The sequence below is a fragment of the Prosopis cineraria genome, unplaced genomic scaffold, assembly GCF_029017545.1.
Source record: "Prosopis cineraria cultivar Desert tree isolate PC_DT_omini unplaced genomic scaffold, ASM2901754v1 PC5, whole genome shotgun sequence".
NCBI lineage: Eukaryota > Viridiplantae > Streptophyta > Magnoliopsida > Fabales > Fabaceae > Prosopis > Prosopis cineraria.
The window spans coordinates 134,249-154,950 of NW_026555336.1; the positions used below are offsets into that span (position 1 = coordinate 134,249).

At 34.5% G+C, this 20,702-nt stretch overlaps 1 protein-coding gene across 1 annotated transcript; it reads right to left on the reverse strand.

Annotated features, from left to right (window-relative positions):
• Nucleotides 1-233: 233 nt before the first annotated feature.
• LOC129310924 (precursor of CEP9-like) lies at nucleotides 234-925 on the reverse strand. The gene has a single exon (XM_054952819.1). The coding sequence runs from the start codon at nucleotides 902-904 to the stop codon at nucleotides 413-415; it is 492 nt and encodes a 163-aa protein (XP_054808794.1). The 5' UTR covers nucleotides 905-925; the 3' UTR covers nucleotides 234-412.
• Between the last annotated feature and the right edge of the window lie 19,777 nt (nucleotides 926-20,702).

A 20,702-nucleotide genomic window follows, 5' to 3' on the forward strand; every position in this document is an offset into this window, starting at 1 on the left:
CGGCTAAGATAACGCCATGTTAGGATAACATTCGAGATTTTTTTGGGTGGAGATTTGCATTCATCTTTATTTTTTGTCGCAACATTTTTCATTTTAATTACCTCAAGTGCAGAAAAAAAAAAATATAAATAAGCCTATTACAGAAACAACAATTTTCATTCGATTTTGCACGCAATAAGGGATTATTTATTCATTAGCTCTCAGAGAAAATATAATAAAAAACATTTGTTCTAGTACAAACAACTTTCATTATTGCAGAGTTACAGAGAAAGTATAGAATAATGTTTTGCATGGTTTAACATGCAAGAATACACACAGCGTTCTACTAATGCATAACAACATTGAAAACATCACACATACCCGTATTAATTCAATTGCACACCACATTTGAGCTTCTGAAAGACTCGGCTGATTAATTACTTAATTGATTTTGCACACCTTCCACTTCTCCATTACCCTTGTTTTGATGAGCAGCATGCCCTACGCCAGGGCTGTGACCTGGCTCTGTAGGCTTGAAATAAGTTTCGGATCCTTTAGACATCGCAGAATAATAATGTTTAGCGTCTGGGCTTTCCACTACCACCTCCTTTGTTTTTGTATCTCTACTTTCTTCTCCAAATTTTCGATGACCAACCCCAGGACTGTTTCCTGGCGTTGTTGGTCGGTAAGTACTTATGATGTGATCTCCATTTGATGAATCTTCAGGGACAGAATTAACGTTATGAAGTGACTCATCAACAGCCTTCTTTGATGAAGTAGGAATGATACCATCAATGGCAGTGTCTTTGTTCGTCTTGGAATGTTGGTTCCAAGCCTTTATCTGCCTTCCCTGAGTTCTAACAACTTCACGGGAGGCAACAAGTACAACAACTACGGCTAAATATTTTAGAATGGCCTCATCCATAACTAAAGAATTAAAACAAGATTCGAGGTTTTGTTTGAGTATTGGGAAGGGCTTTAGGGTTTAAGGAGATGGAAGAGTGGCTCAAGATGATGATTTGAGAAGTTCTTGGATCTTATGGTATTTATAATCTTGGTTGAGTTTTATGTCTATGCCTTGTTGTGACTTTTGCGTTATAGCTAATCAGTCATGCCATTTGACTAAATCTGTGGAGTTCGTCCACCTCCGAATACGGACCGTTTATTTTCCATATGCAGCCGGCGGCTTTCACTAGTAAGACTAATCTCTTGCATGCTTTGCGTGTATATAATTATATGGGAAATCTTCTCAGTGGTTGACTTTTTATTATTTTGTTTATATTTCTCTTTTGATCTTCACCTCTTAACTTCTGTTGTACTAGCTATAGGTTGTCACAATTATTGTGTGATTCCCGGAATTTGGATATTTGGTGAATGACCTAATTAAGTATACTCACTCAATGACTATCTCAACTACAATCATTGGATTTCATTAATACTCTAAAATTATCAAGATATATTTTCATTCAAAAATTCAAAATAATTCTCATAATCAGAACATTCTTATACTGTCCCCTCTAAAAAAAATTAAAATTTGATACCTTCTAAATATTCATATGACAAAATCTCTATCAGCTGTTCGATTTAATGAAATTGTCATTATTGTGTCCAACATGAGACGCTTATTGAGTATTTGTACTTACAATAATTAGAACAGTGATAACTCATGAGTACGCATGATACGTGTTGATTATAGACATAGTAAAGTGCTAAGGTGTCGGAAAATGTTATACTCAAACAAATTGTTTAGAGTCCTAGAATTTATAGGTTTAATTGTGTATGGACTTAGTATGCATGTATTTTTATCATTGTGTGTTAATTAATATATCTTGAAATATATGATTTATGATTTTTAGAAAATCATACTCTCTGCCGTCTAGGATCATTTTAGCCGGTCCTAAATTAAAAGAAAAAAAACATTTTAGATTATGATATATTATATATGATACCTCACCAAAAGTGTATAAATCTATATATTTTATTTTCCCAAGTGCTATAGAAGATAGAGATCACTTACTCTTTAAGAAGGGTAGTTTTGGAGATGTAAATTAAACTTAACTTCTCACTTGAAAAAAAAAAATGAAGGACCTGAGGGAGTATTAAAGAGAAGGTAGTTTGAAGAGTTTAGTATAAAAGAGTAAAGAGAGAACAGGAGCTGCAGAAAAGCTTATAATGTAATAATTTGTGTGCGTGTATTAATTATTTGAGTATGATCTCTCTCTCTTCTAAGCATAGAGATTCTTAAGTTATACACTACATGTTTTCCTTCGTTTCCTACATGAAGGTGGAAGCTTGAAGGGTGAAGCTTAAATGGACCTTGACACATCATGGCATTTCAGGGTGGGAAGAAGCCACTGAGAATAATTTGGTCTGAAAAACAGCTCCGAGTTCATGGACTCTGATAACATCTAATAAACAATCGGAGGTCGCTGGCGCACCAAATCAAAATGGACCCACGGAGATTTTCTACTGTACCTTGTCCGCTCACACACGCAGGTGTACTATTAATTTTATAGGTACATAAAAAAATATAAATGTAAGTTTTTATATTTTACTCACATTGTATTATAAATTTTTAAATTTTTTAATATTTTAAATTTTTAAATTTTTATTTTTTAGTATTTTAATTTTTTTAAATTCTTACACTTTATTTATTTAAAAATTTAAAATATTAAAAGATAAAAATATAAAAATTTAGAATAATAAAAAATCTAAAAATTTATAATAAAATATAAATAAAATATAGAACTCAAAGTTCTATTTATATATATGTATATATATAATTCAATGGTTTCGGTCAATCTCAAAGATCTTTAAACACATCTGTCCCTGCTCTGTGCTATAAAATATCGTTTCAAGATCGTATCATTGGGTAGCCGCCAACTCAAAGGTAAATTAAAGAAAAAGATCTCTACATATGAGGCCTTTTGACTGGCTTCAGATTTGGGACTCCACTATATGCCTTCATCTATGGTTCAGCGGAAAGCCAAAGATTATTTTCTCTAAACCTTCTGGTGGCTGGACTGAAATAGTTTGTTTAGTCATAGTGCGAAAAGATACGCCTTTCCTTTTTTGACTCATATCAAATGTAATCGATCTAGGGCATGGAATTTAATTTGAAGGGCCGTGTTACAACCAGGTGATGTCCTCGAATCATAACTTTCCAAATTTACAGCCAAGTCTGCTAAAAACATAATTTTTTTGCTAAGTTAATTTCCTTAGATATTAATTAATGCTTCCTTAAAAGTGATTTTTGCAGAGTACATATAGATGTTAATTTTCAAACTCCTTCCTTATTTACTTGCATGAATGGCTAAATCAAACATTATGACAACGCATATGCAGCAGCCACCAACAAGTGCCCAGAAGGACAAAAAAAAAAAAAAAAGTGCTATGATTGAAAGTGAAGTCAAAAGGCATGATCACGTGCTTGGTGTCAGATCCCCATGTCCTACCACTAGAACTTGTCACATATATATGATATATATTTCTTTTAACCTGAAGTTAAAAATCAAAGCAATGAGAGCCTTAGCATATATAGTACCAGCTAGTGGCAAAGTCAAATGTGGTCATGTATGAGGAGCTGCCAGGCTTGACTATCACTCACTCCAAGTTGGAATTATTATTATTATTTTTTTTTTGAAGCAAACACTCCAAGTTGGAATTAAAAAAGAGAATATTCTGGAGAAAAATTAGCTCCTAGGATTATGGAACTCTCACTTCTGGGTCTCCTCGATAAATGTACATAAAAAATAGAAGAAGTGATAATACACTCGTGAGAATATTATAACAAATTGAAGCACTATTGTGCACTTGTTTATTTTTTAAAAAACAGGATGCCAAGTGGGGTTAGGTTATGTTGGTTTTGATGGTTAGGCTGTTCCGCTGTATTGAAGGAGCTGTAATGTTTACTTAAATTGGATCAACGTGAAGAATCTTTTGGGTCCCTTTAATTGAATCTCAACCGTTACAATACCTTTGAGAAGCTCAACTGCTTGGAATATTCTCCAAGAACTTCACTGTGTCACTCTTTATTTTAATTTTTGTTATTTGAAAAACAATGAGGACGGCACCACAGACAAACCAAAACCGGGGGTAAGGAGATGGTATCTATCTTCAATATTAATTATTGTTCTTACATAAAACCCAATAAAGTTAATAGAAATCAAAATGTTGTCGTTCAACATGAAATTATGTGACTAGTATAATATTGAAAACCAGGTCAATTTAACCAATTAAACTAACAAATTGTTAAACTAGTATATTGACTTGTTTAATAAAACATTTTGTTCATAATCAAGCTAACCATGGTTCGATTACGATCTCTTAAACATTAACTCTTGAATTAGTACTATGATTAATTTAATGATTGGTCTAATTTTTAATAACTTACTAGCTAGTAAATGTTAGCTGTTGTGTTTTTCTTTTTTGGACAAAAAATGTAAGTTGTTATTGAAACGTGCATAAGCGAATGGAAGCGAGATGATTCTCATTAATTGACATAAAAGGTTACATGCTATATGCCGAGACTTGATGAGAAACATAGTCGGGTGTATCCACTGTTGAAACTAATATACCCGTAAAACAGTTTTTCAAGTTCCCTAATTAAACTTTATATATTTATATGACTAAGTACTCAAGTGTTATAGTATGTTTTCACTGTGCCTTATATTGATAGTAATCGTTACATAATGGTTACTTAAGCCAAAGTATCCGTATTTGTTATTAGGCCTAACGTGAGGATAGTGGAAATTAAATCTTGAAGATGATCTTTCGTAAGAATCAAATGAGATAGTTAAACTTACTCAGAGAACTTCCATTTTTCAAAGCCAGACTCAGAATTGTAATTTATTTATTCATTTATGTTCAAATATTTTTACCAAAACAAAAGTTCCCCTCGTCTCATATAGAATTAGAGTGTGATATTGTAAAGTGGTTAACACGATTAGTAACATGAGAATACATATATGCTCCATAATACATACATGCTCGTGCATTCAGAAAAAAAAAGTTATTAACAGAAATTAGATGTAAGCCCTCACTTGTACATAAAAAACATTCTATTGCTAAAAATTGATATCGTTATAAGGTATATATATATTACTTTTGTCTTTTCTAATTTTAAAATGCTTTTCCTCTTTGCACGATGAGGAAAATCAAAGGATTTTGATCTATTTTTTTCTAGTGAAATATTGCTAACCGTTCCAGTCATGCCCCGAATATGGAGTGATCGACATGAAATATGTGTACAAAAAACATATCCCTTAAGCATTAACTTAAGAAAATTTTCTATTTTTTAATAAAATCATAATTAAATTTTGTATTGGATTTAGGATATCTTTAGTGTTTTTCCTTCAAATAAATATATTAATATTTTTGTAAAAATTTTAACAAATCTCCCCCCCAAATAGAACTTCTCAAAAATTCTATAACATAATCTTCAAATAAAAAATTTCAACAACTAGGAGCTCTACTCCTTCTAGCCAATAGACAAGGTATATAACAAAAATAAGGATTCTAATTATAGTTTATATGGAGCACCTAATCATACTTTTTATGATATAATACATAAATTTCATATTTTACATCAATAGGAGATATTTAGACAACAAATCTCTACTCAACTTAGCAAAAATCCCTCGGTGGTTTGCATGATGCACAACATCAGCTACACTATATGAGATCAAAATAACTTTTCAGTAAATAACATTCCAACCATAAGATTTTGTAGAATCAAAATGAATAAAATACAATAATTATATGAATTAAATGAGAAAGTAATTCATTGTAAACAAATTTGTAAATTTGAAATAAAAGTTTTATATAACTTCAGTAACAAGAACATTTAAATCGATAATGACAAATAAACTTTGACATTTGATCTTAATAGATTAAAATGGTTAAATAAATAAATAAACAAAATAACAATATTTACTAAATTAAAAACCACTACGTATAAAATCACCAATTAATTAAAATTCATATATTTTTGGAGGATTTATAAAAACAATTCACAAACATGGACACACAGTCCACGAGGGTGATACTAACTAAATGTGGCCTGAGCTATGAAATAAATATAAACACACAATCCACGAGGGTAATGCTAACCAAACACGGCTTGAAGCAATGAAAACAAACGAAGGTACGAGACCCACGAATAACAAATGTGAGAATAGAATTCATGAAAATCACATCAGCTAGTTATTGATCATAGCACGCCAAAGGCTAATGGGATTGTCATTAGCAATTAGGACGGTATAAAATTCCCTCCAAATTTATTTTCAAATATGTGAGAAAATCATCACCATGAAAATATAATTTTCATTCTTGAAATCAAGTTGGCATGAATAGTTTTAAGTTTCAAAACTTGCCAGAATAAAATTTCATAGTTAATATTCATGCTTGCATTTATTGAATAATCAAACATTGCCAAAGATAGTAAAAAATAATTTTTATCAATCTTGAAAGTATATATCATAAGGAGTAAAACATTCATATACTATGATGCAAATGTTCTTCACCACATCTTATAACTTAAAAATGAAGTAATTTAATTAACTAAGTATCTATTAATCAACATAATTATTAATACAATAATCTATATAAAAACATAAAATTTCAATAAAATAATTTTATTGATGAATCAATTGGGACGCTATTCACTTATCTAATACATTCCCAAAATAAGAATCTATTCCTTCTAAACACATCTCATTTTCCATTTAGCTACTCTATTACCTAAACAAGAAGAACAAATAACTTTCTTTAGTAATAGCTCTACTTCATATATTTTCAATTGACATCCATCAACCTAAAATTTTCTCTATAACTTATTAAAGTTCTTTCATCCCTTATTTGTCCTTAACCACGCCATATTTAAAAATTATATTCTTCTTTTTTTTTTAACCTTAACTCACACATTCCTTAATCCTGTGGTAACCAATAAGTAATTTATCATTAAGGCTTTTCAATAACAAGTACACTTTATTCAAAGCATTACAATTTTTTTATCTTAATCTAACAAGTATTCAAACATCAATCTAAACTCCTTAAAGTATTTGAGGTGACTGTTCAATAACTCAATTGACAGATTCACATCCCAAGTCCATACAAAAACATAAAATAAAATGAAAACTTAGCATCAATTTTACACATGAAGAAAGAAACCTTGAATTTTATCAATAGTGTGTGTGTTTATATATTCAAGTAATATTTGTACCTTCTTGAGTTTTTAATATGGAGATTGAACAACCTAAATCCAAGTTTCAATCCCAATACAATGAGCAAACTTGATTGCCCATTCCAAACCAAGTTCCTCTTTTATACATGTAACATCCTGATTTTTATATAATAAAGAAATTGTGGAATTTAGGTTTTGAGGAAAAAATAATAATAATAAGAATTTATATTATTTGAGGTTATTTAGAAATAATATTATGGTTAGGTATTTAATTATGAATTTAAAAATTTAAATTTTAAAACCACATAAGCAATATTTAGTTAAGATATAATACATATATAATTTTTTTATGTGTGTGTTAAAAAAAAGAGAGAAGGTAGAAGGAACAAAAAAAAAAGGAGGTGGAAGGTTGTTGTTTTTAAATCCCACATTGGTTAGATGAGGGAAGAGAAGAGGTGCCTTCATGTATAAAAAAGAGGGGGTGTGTGCATTAGGAAGCATGAGAGGCTAAGATACAATTTAGAAGAAATTGTAACTTTTGGCCCAAGAGTTTGAATAATTAAATTCAAACATATAGTTTTCTTTTAATATAATTGTGGGACCCAAAATTCCATTTTTATATTATTTTTCTCTCTTCCTCTCACGTTGCTCGGCGTCTTCTCACAAGGAGGATTATTTTCTTTTTCTTTAGGTATGCTCCAACTTTCCTGTTTAGATTAGCATTTAAAAAAGTATTTAAGTACAAAATTAATTTTATAGTTATTTTCTAAATAATATTAGCTTTCTAGTGATATTATTATTTTGTAGAATAGAGTAAATATTCTGATTAGAATTTTTATATAGGATAGTTAATCTGATGATATGATAGATTAAAAATATAGGTTAAAGCTCTTAGGGATATAATAAATATTATAGAATATTTTTTTGAGATTGAAACTCATGTTTAAGAATTTTTGAGTTAAACTCTAGATCTATATGGTTGAATTTATGTTGAATCTGAGATGTAGGGATGAACCTCTGATTATTAAATATTTATTTAAGTATGAATAGGTATTTTTGAGGTTATAGAAAGGTGATTTGAGGCTTCAGGATAATTCTGAAATTTTTAATTTATTTTTGGACGAATTTTTAGAATATAGAAGGATGAAATTGTGATACTAAAAGTGATTTGAGGCTTAAAAATAGTTTATTAGGGTACGAGAATTTTAGAAAAGAATTTGAAAAGTTAAATGAGGCATAAATCTTAAATTAGTATTAATATGGATTATAGATCTAAGACTTTCTAACTCTTTAAATTAGGGTTATTTATTTTAATGTAAAATTAATATATAGTATTGTGAAATAATTATGTAGATTATATTGATAAAGATAGTAGTGAAAATGGAGTTGTGAAGGAGAACTTGTTATTCAAGACACAAGGTAACCATTATTAATGTGTTGTGATGAGTGTGTTTGTGAATGGTTATGTGTTGTCTTGTTGTTTGAAAAATTATAAATTATTGAAAATAAATACTGTTATATACTTGTTTGAAATTATTGCCAAGTGGGTCAAAAATTTATTTTTGTTTATCATGATGAGATATTATTGTTCGAATATATTCTTGTTTGGATATTTGAATTATGCATAACTTATTAGGGTATTTTAATATATGGTGTTAATGAGAATTTCTGTTCGGTGAATTATTACCACGTGGTAAGCCCTCATTGGACTTAATGAGTGGTGTGTCGCTTGGTTCAACTCACCTTTGGCTGGGTGATTTAGTGTCCGAGCATGGCGAAAGGAGGATATAAGGTGTAGTCATGCAATTAAATACTTGTTTGGTTTGTTTGAAAATATTATTCGATTAAATATTTTTGTGTGCCCACTTAGCAATCGCATGATTGGTTACATCTGCATGCATCATTACATATTAATTTTTAGTTACTGGAACTTTTAAGTCTCATTCCCCATAGTTAATATTTTTACAGGAGAGAGTCCAGCCGAGAAAGCACCAGAGGCATAACTTTAGTGTATGAGACACCATCTTTTACGTTGCCCCTCATTTTGTATTATGCAATGTATCTTGTGCCAACCTAGGACATACCTTATTTTGACAACATGTAAACTCTAATCCTTTTTATTAAATGCATTTATATGACTAAAAGAATTATGTTTGTCCCTCTTGATTCATGACCTGATTTAAATATCATGCCATAAGGATCCTGTCTGTCCCTCATGATTCTAATTGCTTTTTGAGATATTTTAAGACCTATGATATATTATTTTGGATGTATCATGGTAAAAGTTTTTCTACCATGATAAAGGTATGATCAGGATTCAATAAAAAAAATAATTTGTTGAATTAATAATCTGTAAAAAATTGGTTTATAAATTTCAAGGTGTTATAATACATTTCAGCAAACACTTTATGGGCATCAATTTCCAAACTAGTCCATCAAACTTCTTATTCTTTAAATCTCTTGTCCAAATATTTCCAATCATCAATACTTAAATTTACAATGCTTCTTAACAAGACAATTCCACAAATAAATAAATTAAACTCAAGAAAACTAAATTGATCTAAACTCAAATTTTCTTCTTGCAGCAACCAAAATAATCAAAGAGAAAGTATGTTTTTAAAAGATTTCTTGAAACTTTAGATTTAAGCTTACTTGATACTCCAATCTATCCTACACCTCGCAAGCAGCCCCTAAAATAGAGATAGAGGATCAATCAATTTTTAAATGTGTATACACCTCACGGATAGCCACTAAAATAGAGAAGGAGGATCAATCAATTATATATGTGTTTGGGATAAATATGAAACGTCGCTCAAATATGTCACGAGGCTAGTTGGGTTGAGTAATCGAAGCATCAGGCCTAATATAAACCAAAGAGGCCGGCCTTGAAGCTCAATAAAGTACACAACAAGTAAACATGTTAAAATTGGGTTAGCTTTAAATATTAGACCGTAGGCACGAGGACACGATCTTAAGTAATGCTGAAATCTACGCCTGAGTAGTTCGGTAAAATGAGTTGATTATCAAAATAGAGAGATTATGCTATAAGTTTCACAGGATCCTGATTCTTTGATAGAACGTGCTAAGTCTCAAAGAAAGGGGCTTCTGCTGTCCAACACTATAAATAGAAAGAAGAAAACATAGAAAGCCAGTCACACTCGATCAAGACTCATATATTTTACATTCATTAGCCCTTTTTTAGTTCTTAGCTTTTAGTCTGTAATTCTCACACTTCAATTAAGTTACACACTTATTCTACTAAAGCCTTCTATCTTTTTACATCCAAGCAAACTGTGGTAAGGGAACTTGAAACCCTTCTTATTATATATTAAGACTTAGCATCTCTAGCACGCTTGATATTTATTGTTCAACCACAAACAATTTGTGGCACGCCCGGTGGGACCTATGTAACAAAGATGACAAGGACGTAAAAAGATAAAAAGACTGATGAAACAAGTGCTAGTTCTCATGAACCAAAAGGGATGTCTGCGCACGCAGGATTAGAATACTTATCCCCTAATGTTGGAGTAGTTGAACATCATGAGCACGTAGTGCCAATGATAATAGGTAGTAGGAGCATGAGCCTTGGCTCAAAGTCAGGAAGTGGCCAGCCTAACCCACTGATCATATGCAATGGATATGTGGCAGAAGTGTTGCAGGGAATTCAAGACTGGATGGATAAGTAGCTGGAAGAGAACTAAAGGTTCTTTACAATATTCTTGGAAACATCAGAACGCAGGGAGAAAGAACGACAGTAGATCATGATGTAGGCTCTGCATGAAGGAATGAAGAATATAGTCGCATCATTGAGAGGCACCCATCTAGAAGCAGGCTTAAGTGTAGGGCCACTTGGGGGCAGCAAACTAGAGTCAATATAAGTGCTGGCCATCAGGGCCGCATACTTGATCCTGGCATGAGTGACCTAGGGGGCACGACAGTGATCCTGGAATGTGCGGTCAAGCCTTAAAACCAATTGGTGAACATAGAGGCTCTGAGGGACGCCATTCAAGATATATATGGACCAGGGCTGAGGCCAATCGGCTACCCTACCTTCTCAAAACCTTATCTGGAATATATAGACAGGGACAACCCATACCCTCGAGGGTACAGGATCCCTGACTTCACATTGTTCTCAAGAAATGGGACACAATCAACCCTGGAGCACATTGGGAGGTTCACAATCCAGTGTGGCAAGATTTCTAATTATGAGAACTTTACTAACTTAAAGTTGAGGTTGTTACTAAATACTCTCACGAGCCCGATGTTCACATGGTATACGTTGCTACCTCATAACTCAATCATCAGCTAGATGGAGATGGAGCAAAAGTTTCACATCCAGTTCTATAAAGTAGAGCCAGAAGTCAGCATTGCGGAACTTTGTAAGCTCACACAACAGGCTGGAGAGACAGCAGACTAGTACTTGGTGAGGTTCAAACACCTGAGGAGCAGGTGCCACGTGCCGCTTTTAAAAACTAAATTTATCAAGCTGGCATAGGCAGGACTGGATATAGAGCTCCGAAAGAAATTTCAGGGGATGGAATTTCAAGATTTCTATGAACTCACAGCCAAGGTGTAAGGTTATGAGGAATTACTCAAGGAAGAGGACCATCGCCGATAGACTATAGCTGGGACCTATTTTGGGGACCTGGACGTAATGATTGTAGAATTGAAAAATGCTAGTAACTACACATGCCTAGCTCTAGTTAGAAAGGCCGAAGAACTGCCCAAAAGACCAAACATAGTCTAGTACACCTTTGATATTACTAAAACAGAGAAAATTTTTGATTTCTTCCTCAAGAAAAACTTCATCTCCCTGCCTATGGATCATAAGATTCCTTCGAAGGAAGAACAAAGAGGGAAGGAATACTGTAAGTATCATCACTCGTGGAGCCACAATACCAAGGTATGCTGGGGATTCAAGAATGTCGTCCAGGACTGGATCAACGAGAGAGTTCTAAAATTCCCTAAGGAAGAATCCATGATGGTAAACGAGGATCCATTTCCCCCATTTACTACAATCAACATGATGGAGATAACCTCTGACAAACCACGACTCAAGAAAAGTGATAATAAGCGAAAGGATGGGAGATCTTGGAATGTTTGAAATAAAGGTGAAGTAACTCAAGGAAACTCTAAGACAGTATGGGATTGCCTGGGGAAGCTTACGAGCTGGTTTAGTAAGAATAGGTCTTCTAAATGGGACATAGGCCTGGAGGGGCAGAAAATGAAATGCCTGAGTAGCCCTAAGTAGTTTAGGACCATTTACGGGAAACCCAGAATAGAGACAGTCAGCAAAAAAGGAAGAAAAATAGCAAACAACCTTCAGGATGTGATGTTGGCTTAGGGGAATTAGTGATTACAGAACCAGATGGATCTAAGGTGGTCTAGGACCGCCTAAGGGAACCATTTGGAAGATTTGACTTCTTTGTAAAGTACTCAGTACCCCCTGGATCAAGTGAACCATTCACAGGGACACCAACGAGCTAAGATGTAGGCCCTGATGGCCTACTATTACCACCATTAAAGCTATCAGAAAATGGCACAGAGCTTCCTTCAAAACCAAAAGCCGCTAAGGGTCAGGTAGGTTCGTTACACTACCTGGCAACGTGCCACTTTTGAAATGGAGAGTGATGAGGCACAAGAAGTTCCCAACTGCCTTGATAAGAACCTAGAAGCAATGTCTTCAATGAAAATAGGCTACACAGAGGTACCTTAAATAGTAAAAAATTGAGGTACAAGCTAGCCCCGACATCCAACAAGAGGCCAGCAAGTTCAGAAGGAAGTCCACCGAGGATCAGGATGAAGGAAGTAAGGCTAAAAAAAATAGGACCATTCATGTTAGAGAGATACCACTCAACCTCTTCTACATGGTCTCGTTAACACTACCTTCTCAATTTCGGTCCACCACTGATAACACCCAGGGCCAACAAAATCAAAACTCCTCGGGGCCGACACAGACGAGCTTGTATCAGTATTGCCCAATAGAGCCAAGAGAAGAGGAAGAGTACGAGCCTATAAGCACGCAGGCATAGAAAGAAGAGGATATAGAGCTCGTTTGCCAAATTACTTTGCAAGTGATAGAAGGAAAACTAAAGCGGGCTGTCCTAGAGAAACCCAGCACAAAGATGACTCGGCACTTGAAGCCTTTATACATCAGGGCATATTTTGATGGGAGATCAATGACTAGGGTCTTCATTGACAATGGCTTAGCAGTGAATATTCTGTCAGCCCACATGATGATCAAGATGGGGCAAGAGGAGCATGATTTAATTTTGACTGAGGTATCAGTTGTAAGGTTCACTAGGATCGCATTTAAGGTCCTCAACGTACTACCATTACATGTTGATGTTGGGATCAAGTCATCACTAATGGCCTTTTTCATGATCAACACCATGGCACAATACCAAGCCCTCCTAAGACAAGATTGGATTCATGCCAATAAATGTGTACCCTTTTCACTACACCAGATACTCCTTATGTAGAAAGGAGAGGAGGTAGAAGTGGTTTGGACTAAAGATAAGCCATTCATAGCAGCTATTGACTTTGTGGATGTGAGGTATTACAACGATGACGTGGGCCTATTCACATTTCGAAAGACTCAAGGAATCCTTTCCTGCAGAACAACAATAGACGCTATAGTGCCTCTAACCTCACAAAGGCACGAGCCCATCATAAAACTGGTTGATGACTAAAACAAATGAAGGAAAGGCCGTAGCAGCTGTGACCATCCAAATATTATGGTTGCACAATTTACAAGAGAAATTAGATGACTATAGGCCTGAGGTCTATGAGACTGAAGTTATATATGAAGGTAAGACCTAAAAGATAGCACAACTGCACAAGCTAGACCCTGCACCTCTAAAATTCAAAGACATAGCCCAGAGGTCTAGGATTTACTAGAAGAAGTAAACCTCGGATCCCTAAAAGAGTCAAGGATTACATTCATTAGCTCACTACTAGATAAAGAATAGAAGGATGCCATTAAGCTAACAGTGCTGGAATTCAAGGACTGCTTTGTATGGGACTATGATGAAATACTAGGGCTAGCTAGGCAGCTGGTCGAACATAGGCTTCCTATAAAGCCAAACTATAGATCGCACCAATATCCCACCCGGAGAATGTTAGTAGAGGTGGAGCTACAAGTAAAGGAGGAGATCAAACACCTCCTACGAGTCAAATTCATACAGCCCTGCAGGTATGCTCAGTGGTTATCAAACATAGTCCTAGTAATTAAGAAGAATAGGAAACTGTGAGTTTGCGTAGATTTCTAAAATATAAACATGGCCACACCTAAAGACGTGTATGCAATGCCTATTGCAGACAAGTTAATAGATGCTAGGGCCAAAAATACTTTATTATCATGTATGGATTGCTTCTTCGGATACAATCAAATATTTATTGTAAAAGAAGACATTTACAAGACCGCTTTCAGGCGTTCGAGCTCCATTAAAACTTTTGAATGGGTAGTTATGCACTTCAAACTGAAGAATGTTGGGGCCACCTATCAGTGGGCTATGAATACCATCTTTCACGATATGATAGGAAAACATCTAGAAGTATATATACATGACATAATGATAAAATCTAAGAAGGCACATAATGATATTGAACATTTAAGGATAAGTTTCCTCCAAATGAGGGAGGTCGGCCTTAAGTTAAATCCACTAAAGTGTGCGTTCGATGTAATTGCAGGTAACTTCCTTAGATTCCTGGTCCACAAAAAGGGGATTGAAGTAGACTGAAACAAAGCACGGGCCATCTTAGAGGCAAAGGTACTGAGCAACAAGAAAGAACTTCAAAGTTTCCTAGGGCAGGTCAATTATCTCAGGTGTTTTATCTCAAACCTTGTAGGGAAGACGAAGGAGTTTTTTGAGGCGAAGTACTGGACAAAAAGAAAGCACAGTTAGAGCACTTTTCAATAAATAGAAGGGCTAAACACGAGAAGCGAGAAACTTACCAGAAAGCCACTGATTCAGGGAATGACGAACCCTCCTGAAAAGAAATGAACAATTATTAGAATAGGAAACTAGTCTAAAGGAAAAAAAGGTTTTTCAGACCATGAAATACATAGCATTACAAGCCTACCTAGTTGGTTTTACAGGGTTTCAATAGTCACTAGAGAATCCGACAGACTACCAGCGAAAATAGAAGAGGGTGCTGTGGCAGAAGAAATAGCAGAGCAGACGAAGCCATTTGAGAGTTAAGGTAGGAGAAATTTAGCAGACTGAGGACTTAAAGTTTAAGAAATGGAAAAGAAGCAAGAGAAGTGACCAGAATCTAAAAACAAGTTTATATCGACAGAGGGCCCTAAAAAATGAAGCAACATTTCAATTTTTTAAAAGTGCCATGTGGCTTATGTTACCAGCCATTGGCATGCGGGCATTGTTTGGGCTAAATATGAATGTCACTCAAATAGGTCACGAGGCTAGTTGGGCTGAGTAATCAAAATGTTAGGCCCAATATAAATTAAAAAGGTCAGCCCCAAAACTTAATAAAGTCCACAACAAATAAACATGACAAAATCCTATTAGCTTCAAATATCAGATTGTTGGCACGAGGACACGATCCTAAGTAATGTCTAAATCTGCGCTCGAGTAGTTCGGTGAAACGAGTTGGTTATCAAAATAGAGAGACCGTGCCATAAGTTTTGAAAGATTCTTGATTCTTCTGTAGCACGTGCTAAGTCTCAAAGAAAAGGGCTTCTGTTATTCGATACTATAAATAGAAAAAAGAAAAACAAAGAAAGCCAGTCAACACTTGATCAGGACTCGCATATTTTACATTCATTAGCGCTTTTTTAGTTCTTAGTTTTTAGTTTGTAATTCTTACACTTCAATTAAGTTACACACTTGTTCTACCAAAATTTTCTATCTTTTCATATCCAAGCAAACTGTGGTATGGGAACTCGAGACCTTTTTCATTATTTATTGAGACTCAGTGTCTCTAATAGGTTTGGTATTTATTGTTCAATCACGAACACACACACACACACACTGCCATAAGCTCCACAATACACGCACAAAAGCAATCCATGATAATAAAATCACAGCACAAAGCATCTAACACATACCCACGGAATCAGGGAAGAGGAAGAGAGAAATTGATATTGTCCCAAGCAAAAATACTTACGACTCACTCTCTGACAGTGGCGTTGAACCAGGAAGAAGATATGGAAGCTGAACAAATACACACTCCATCGATCTTGCGCAAGAGCCAAAATAGGGGAGGAGAGGAGAAAGGAAACCAAGAGGCCTTACGACTTTCAACGGTGAAATGGTGATGATGACGCAAGAAGCAAGCCAACGGCATGGAGGAAGCAAGTTGATGGCGAAGGATTCACTGGAGCTCATTGTCAGTGCAGAGAAGGAAAAGAAATGGAACAACGATGCTCTGATCTTTGCCTACAGAAGAGGAAAAAAATCTGAACAAAGAATAATTGGAAAAATTATAGGAAAGACCCCCAAATTTTTCTTTCATAACATAAAAGACATGCACACTTTGGTAATTTTTCCATTATTAAAGCAAAATAAAATTAACTTATTACTCAAGATAATTTGAACTCTGAACCTACAAGTAAGATACTAGCATAAGTTACAGTAAGCTATCACTCTCTACTTGCAGTAAAACTAATTTAAATAATTAAAATATCAATTGAGACAATTTTTTTTAAATTTATTTTATTATTATTATTTTTTTAAAATTTAAGATCATCACAAGGAATTGTAAAGCGATTCTTCAAGACGTCTTTCACAATGCTTCCATATATTGCGTGGACCAAAAATATTGAATCCAGCAGGACGTTAAATTAATGAAATTGATTGTTTCAATATCTGGCGTGTGATGACCATAATCATCATGGGGCTGTTTGGTAATTACCAGAAATGAAAGAAAGAAATAGAATTGATCAAAAAAATAAAAATAAAAATAAAATAATCAAGATATGGAGAGGAGAGAAATCATGTTCATGAGAGCGGAATAATAATTAAATTTATAAGATTGAGAGTTATGATACATAAGACTTATGAAGGGTGTAGTGATTTCCATGTTTATGATATATGATTATTAATAAGTTTAATTATGCTTGCCATAATGGGAGGGTATATTTATTTTATTTTTTCTTATTTAATTTCTTTAATCTATTTAATTCTTATTCTTTCCAATAATCAAACGGTTTCTACATAATTTAACCCACATGATCATTAATCCTTTTCACTTCTTGCGTACATTATGCAGTAAAACAAAATGTGATCGGTAATTATTTCGGCAAAGAGACAAAATTAAGACCATCTGAAAGTGGGGGAAAAAAAAGTTTGTGTTCATTATTAGATAGCACATATAGTTACACATCATGAGTCCTTGTTAATGAAATCTTGACGATGCAAACACGATGCACAGATATTATGACCTCGAAATCAAATCTAAACCACTGAGATAATACAAATCACTTCCCATCCCACCCAAAAACCACCCAGAGACCGAAATCTGAAACTAGATACACTTTGAAATAACATGGATCCATGAGCCTGTTTGGAGCAAGCTGTGATGTCCTAGCTAGCTAGTTGTGAGCAGAATGTCCTACGCCGGGACTGTGGCCAGGGGTGGTTGGCCTAAAATCATGGACGTCACGACCTGGAGTCGCCTCGCTTGGAGGCATTGGTGTGGACTGGATTGCATTTGGAGCCACGACGCCACCATGCACGTTCTTCTCGTCATGATATGCAAGGTTTTGATCCCCTTGGGGCCTAAGGTTCCTGATTCCATGAATGCATTGGAATGTCTGGCAGAAAATGAGTGCTAGGAATATCAAAGAAATGATAAGCTTGTTTTGGGCCATCAACACAGGAAGCTTGGCTTGGTTTTTAAGAGAGTGAACTAAAAAGGAAAAAGCTTGATTATAAGGATATGAACTGGAAGTGTCTGAGTAAGCAAGAGAGGAGGACGCCTCAATGAACAAAGGAACTTGCAATAGACAACTGATTTGCCTAAACACTTCCATTGTGGCCTTCATATAGAGCTCAAGCATCATGTGCGTGGGGTCCTGTATAATAAGAAATATGATATATAGCGGAGTTCTATGTTTTTTAATGAGTACTCATATGAAAAAAATATATATATAACTCTGGGAGATTGAAGTGATATTTTTATAAACATGGAAACTATTCGAGGTTGCTATATAGAGGGACACAGCTGGAATTGTACATAAGGCTAGCGTTGCAACACGGGGGGAGATTGCAGGTATATTTGAGTTCTTATATGATATTTTTCTAGTTCCAAAGCTCTAATATGATATTAAATAGCAAGTTGGGAGACAATCTGATGCTAGTAATATATAGAGTATAGCTCTTTTGATGAAACAGAGGAACGTGGGCGGCAAATTGGTGCTCGCTCCCTCGTTTTATTTCTTCACTTTTCCAGCTAGAGTGCAACACACTTTGTCGAGTTTCGTTCATCCCGGCCCACTGTTCTCTCCATTTACAGTTTAGGGTATGTTTTTGCTTGCTGTACTAACTGAAATTTTATTATATGTATATAAAAAAGAAGATACCTTTATGTAAATTTATTAAACTTGTGATTGGCGGAGGCATCTTAAGTTGATGCCGAGATAGATACTCCTCATCAAAATGCTCGTGTTGATAACAGCCAATGAATACGACAAACAATCAAACGGTTTTGCTTTTCTTCGACCAGTAAACCATGTTTAAATGTCAAATACAACAAAAACAGAACAACCTACATGCCAAGAACATTAAGCAACTGGTGACGTTCCAACCTAAAATTTCAAAATTGAATCAACGAAACTAGTATGACATACTGGAATACTTATTATTACGTTCATTTTTGTTGCGTAAGACATTGAATCCGAATATCGATCATCACAATTTAATTCTTAACCATAGCGATGGCTCATTCAAATGTAAGGATATGTAGTCTGTAGATTTAATTCGTTAATTAATATATGGGTGCTGATGAGCTACTGAGCCACCAGCAGCCGCAAATCTTAGAAATCCTGCGGTATGGCGTCTTTACTTTTGATGCGAGCTAGATTCCTTTTCGATTCGGATTAATTAATGAAAAAATCACCTAGGATTTTTTTTTTATACAAATTAACTCCTGATATTGCGTGGGGTTGTGTGTTTTAAAGTTGATAAACTCATGTGGCTAACTAGTTAGTGGTCCATACCGCCCCCAAGGCTGCCGCTTGTTTTTTTTTCTATAGATTTTAAAAATCTTGTACTCCTTCACTTAGTACTTTTTGAAATTATTTTTCTTAATATACCCTTGTATTAATTAATGTGAGCGTGAGAAATATAATATGACTAGACACTTCTTATTCTTCATCATAAAGAGGTTAAGGGTTAAAAAAACATATTATGTTTTTAAATTTATAAAAATAAGGAAATAATTACTTTTATTGGTATATAAAATATGGCTGGAAGTGTCTTAGAATTTGGATTCGAGGGAGTGTTTCTTCATGTCGTGAACGACTGAGAGCACTTAGTTTAATTAAAGCTAAAAGCATATTTGCAATGGAATCTTCTTCTTTGATACCATATTGGCTCTTAATTCATATTCTATTACCATGTTTGGAATCCTCATCAAGAGACTTGAGTCTTGTTTTCCTATAAATACCATCAATGTGTAGCGAGCTTCGTCAGTGTCTAATCTCACTCCTATTCCTTCATATAGGCACTCATCTCTGTGTGTGTGTTCTTGCTCCAAGTTCCAATTCCCTTTACAATCTTTAGCCATGGCATATTCCACTCGTACTTGCGTCCTCTTTATCCTGTTGGTCTTGTCCCATGAACTACTCTTCACAGAGGGAAGGAACTTGAGACAAAGCAAAGGCCACTCACCCAACTCTGCAAAAAAAGACACAACAACAATTGCCTTTCGACCCGTTAGAAATCTGGAGGGAAATGTTGAAGCCTTTCGCCCAACAACTCCAGGGCACAGCCCTGGTGTAGGCCATTCCATGAAAACTTAAGTAACTCATCAGTGCCTGCGTGCAAAATTATATTATCCCGTAGTAGTGTTATGTGCTGTAGTAGTTAGTGGTTCTGTATTTCCTTATGGCATTTTATTTCAAGCTATCTTACTTGTACGTTCTATATTAGCATTCGTCTATATTAATTTGTTGTCGTTATTGTTGTGTTAGGTCTTTATTAATGTAGGGCTTTACGATTTATGCATGCATGTTTCATTGTAGTTTGTAATCAGCTTACTGCTTGAAGTAGTGTGTTATGAATTGTATTCTGTTTGTTGCATTATTCCACCACAAACGATCTTTTTTTCCTCTCTCTACTTCTATTTCAAATTAACTACTCTATTGCTCGCCTGATCACTATTAAAGTCTTGTTTGTTGCTAGAAATTAAGGAATGAAATGAAATAGATTGAAAAAATAAAGATAAAAATAGGATAATTAAAATATGAATAGATAAATCATATTTATAACAAAGAAGGATAATTTAGTTTATGGTATTGGGATCGAAGTCATGATTTACAAGATTTTTAAAGGGTGTAAGGATTTCTACATTTGTG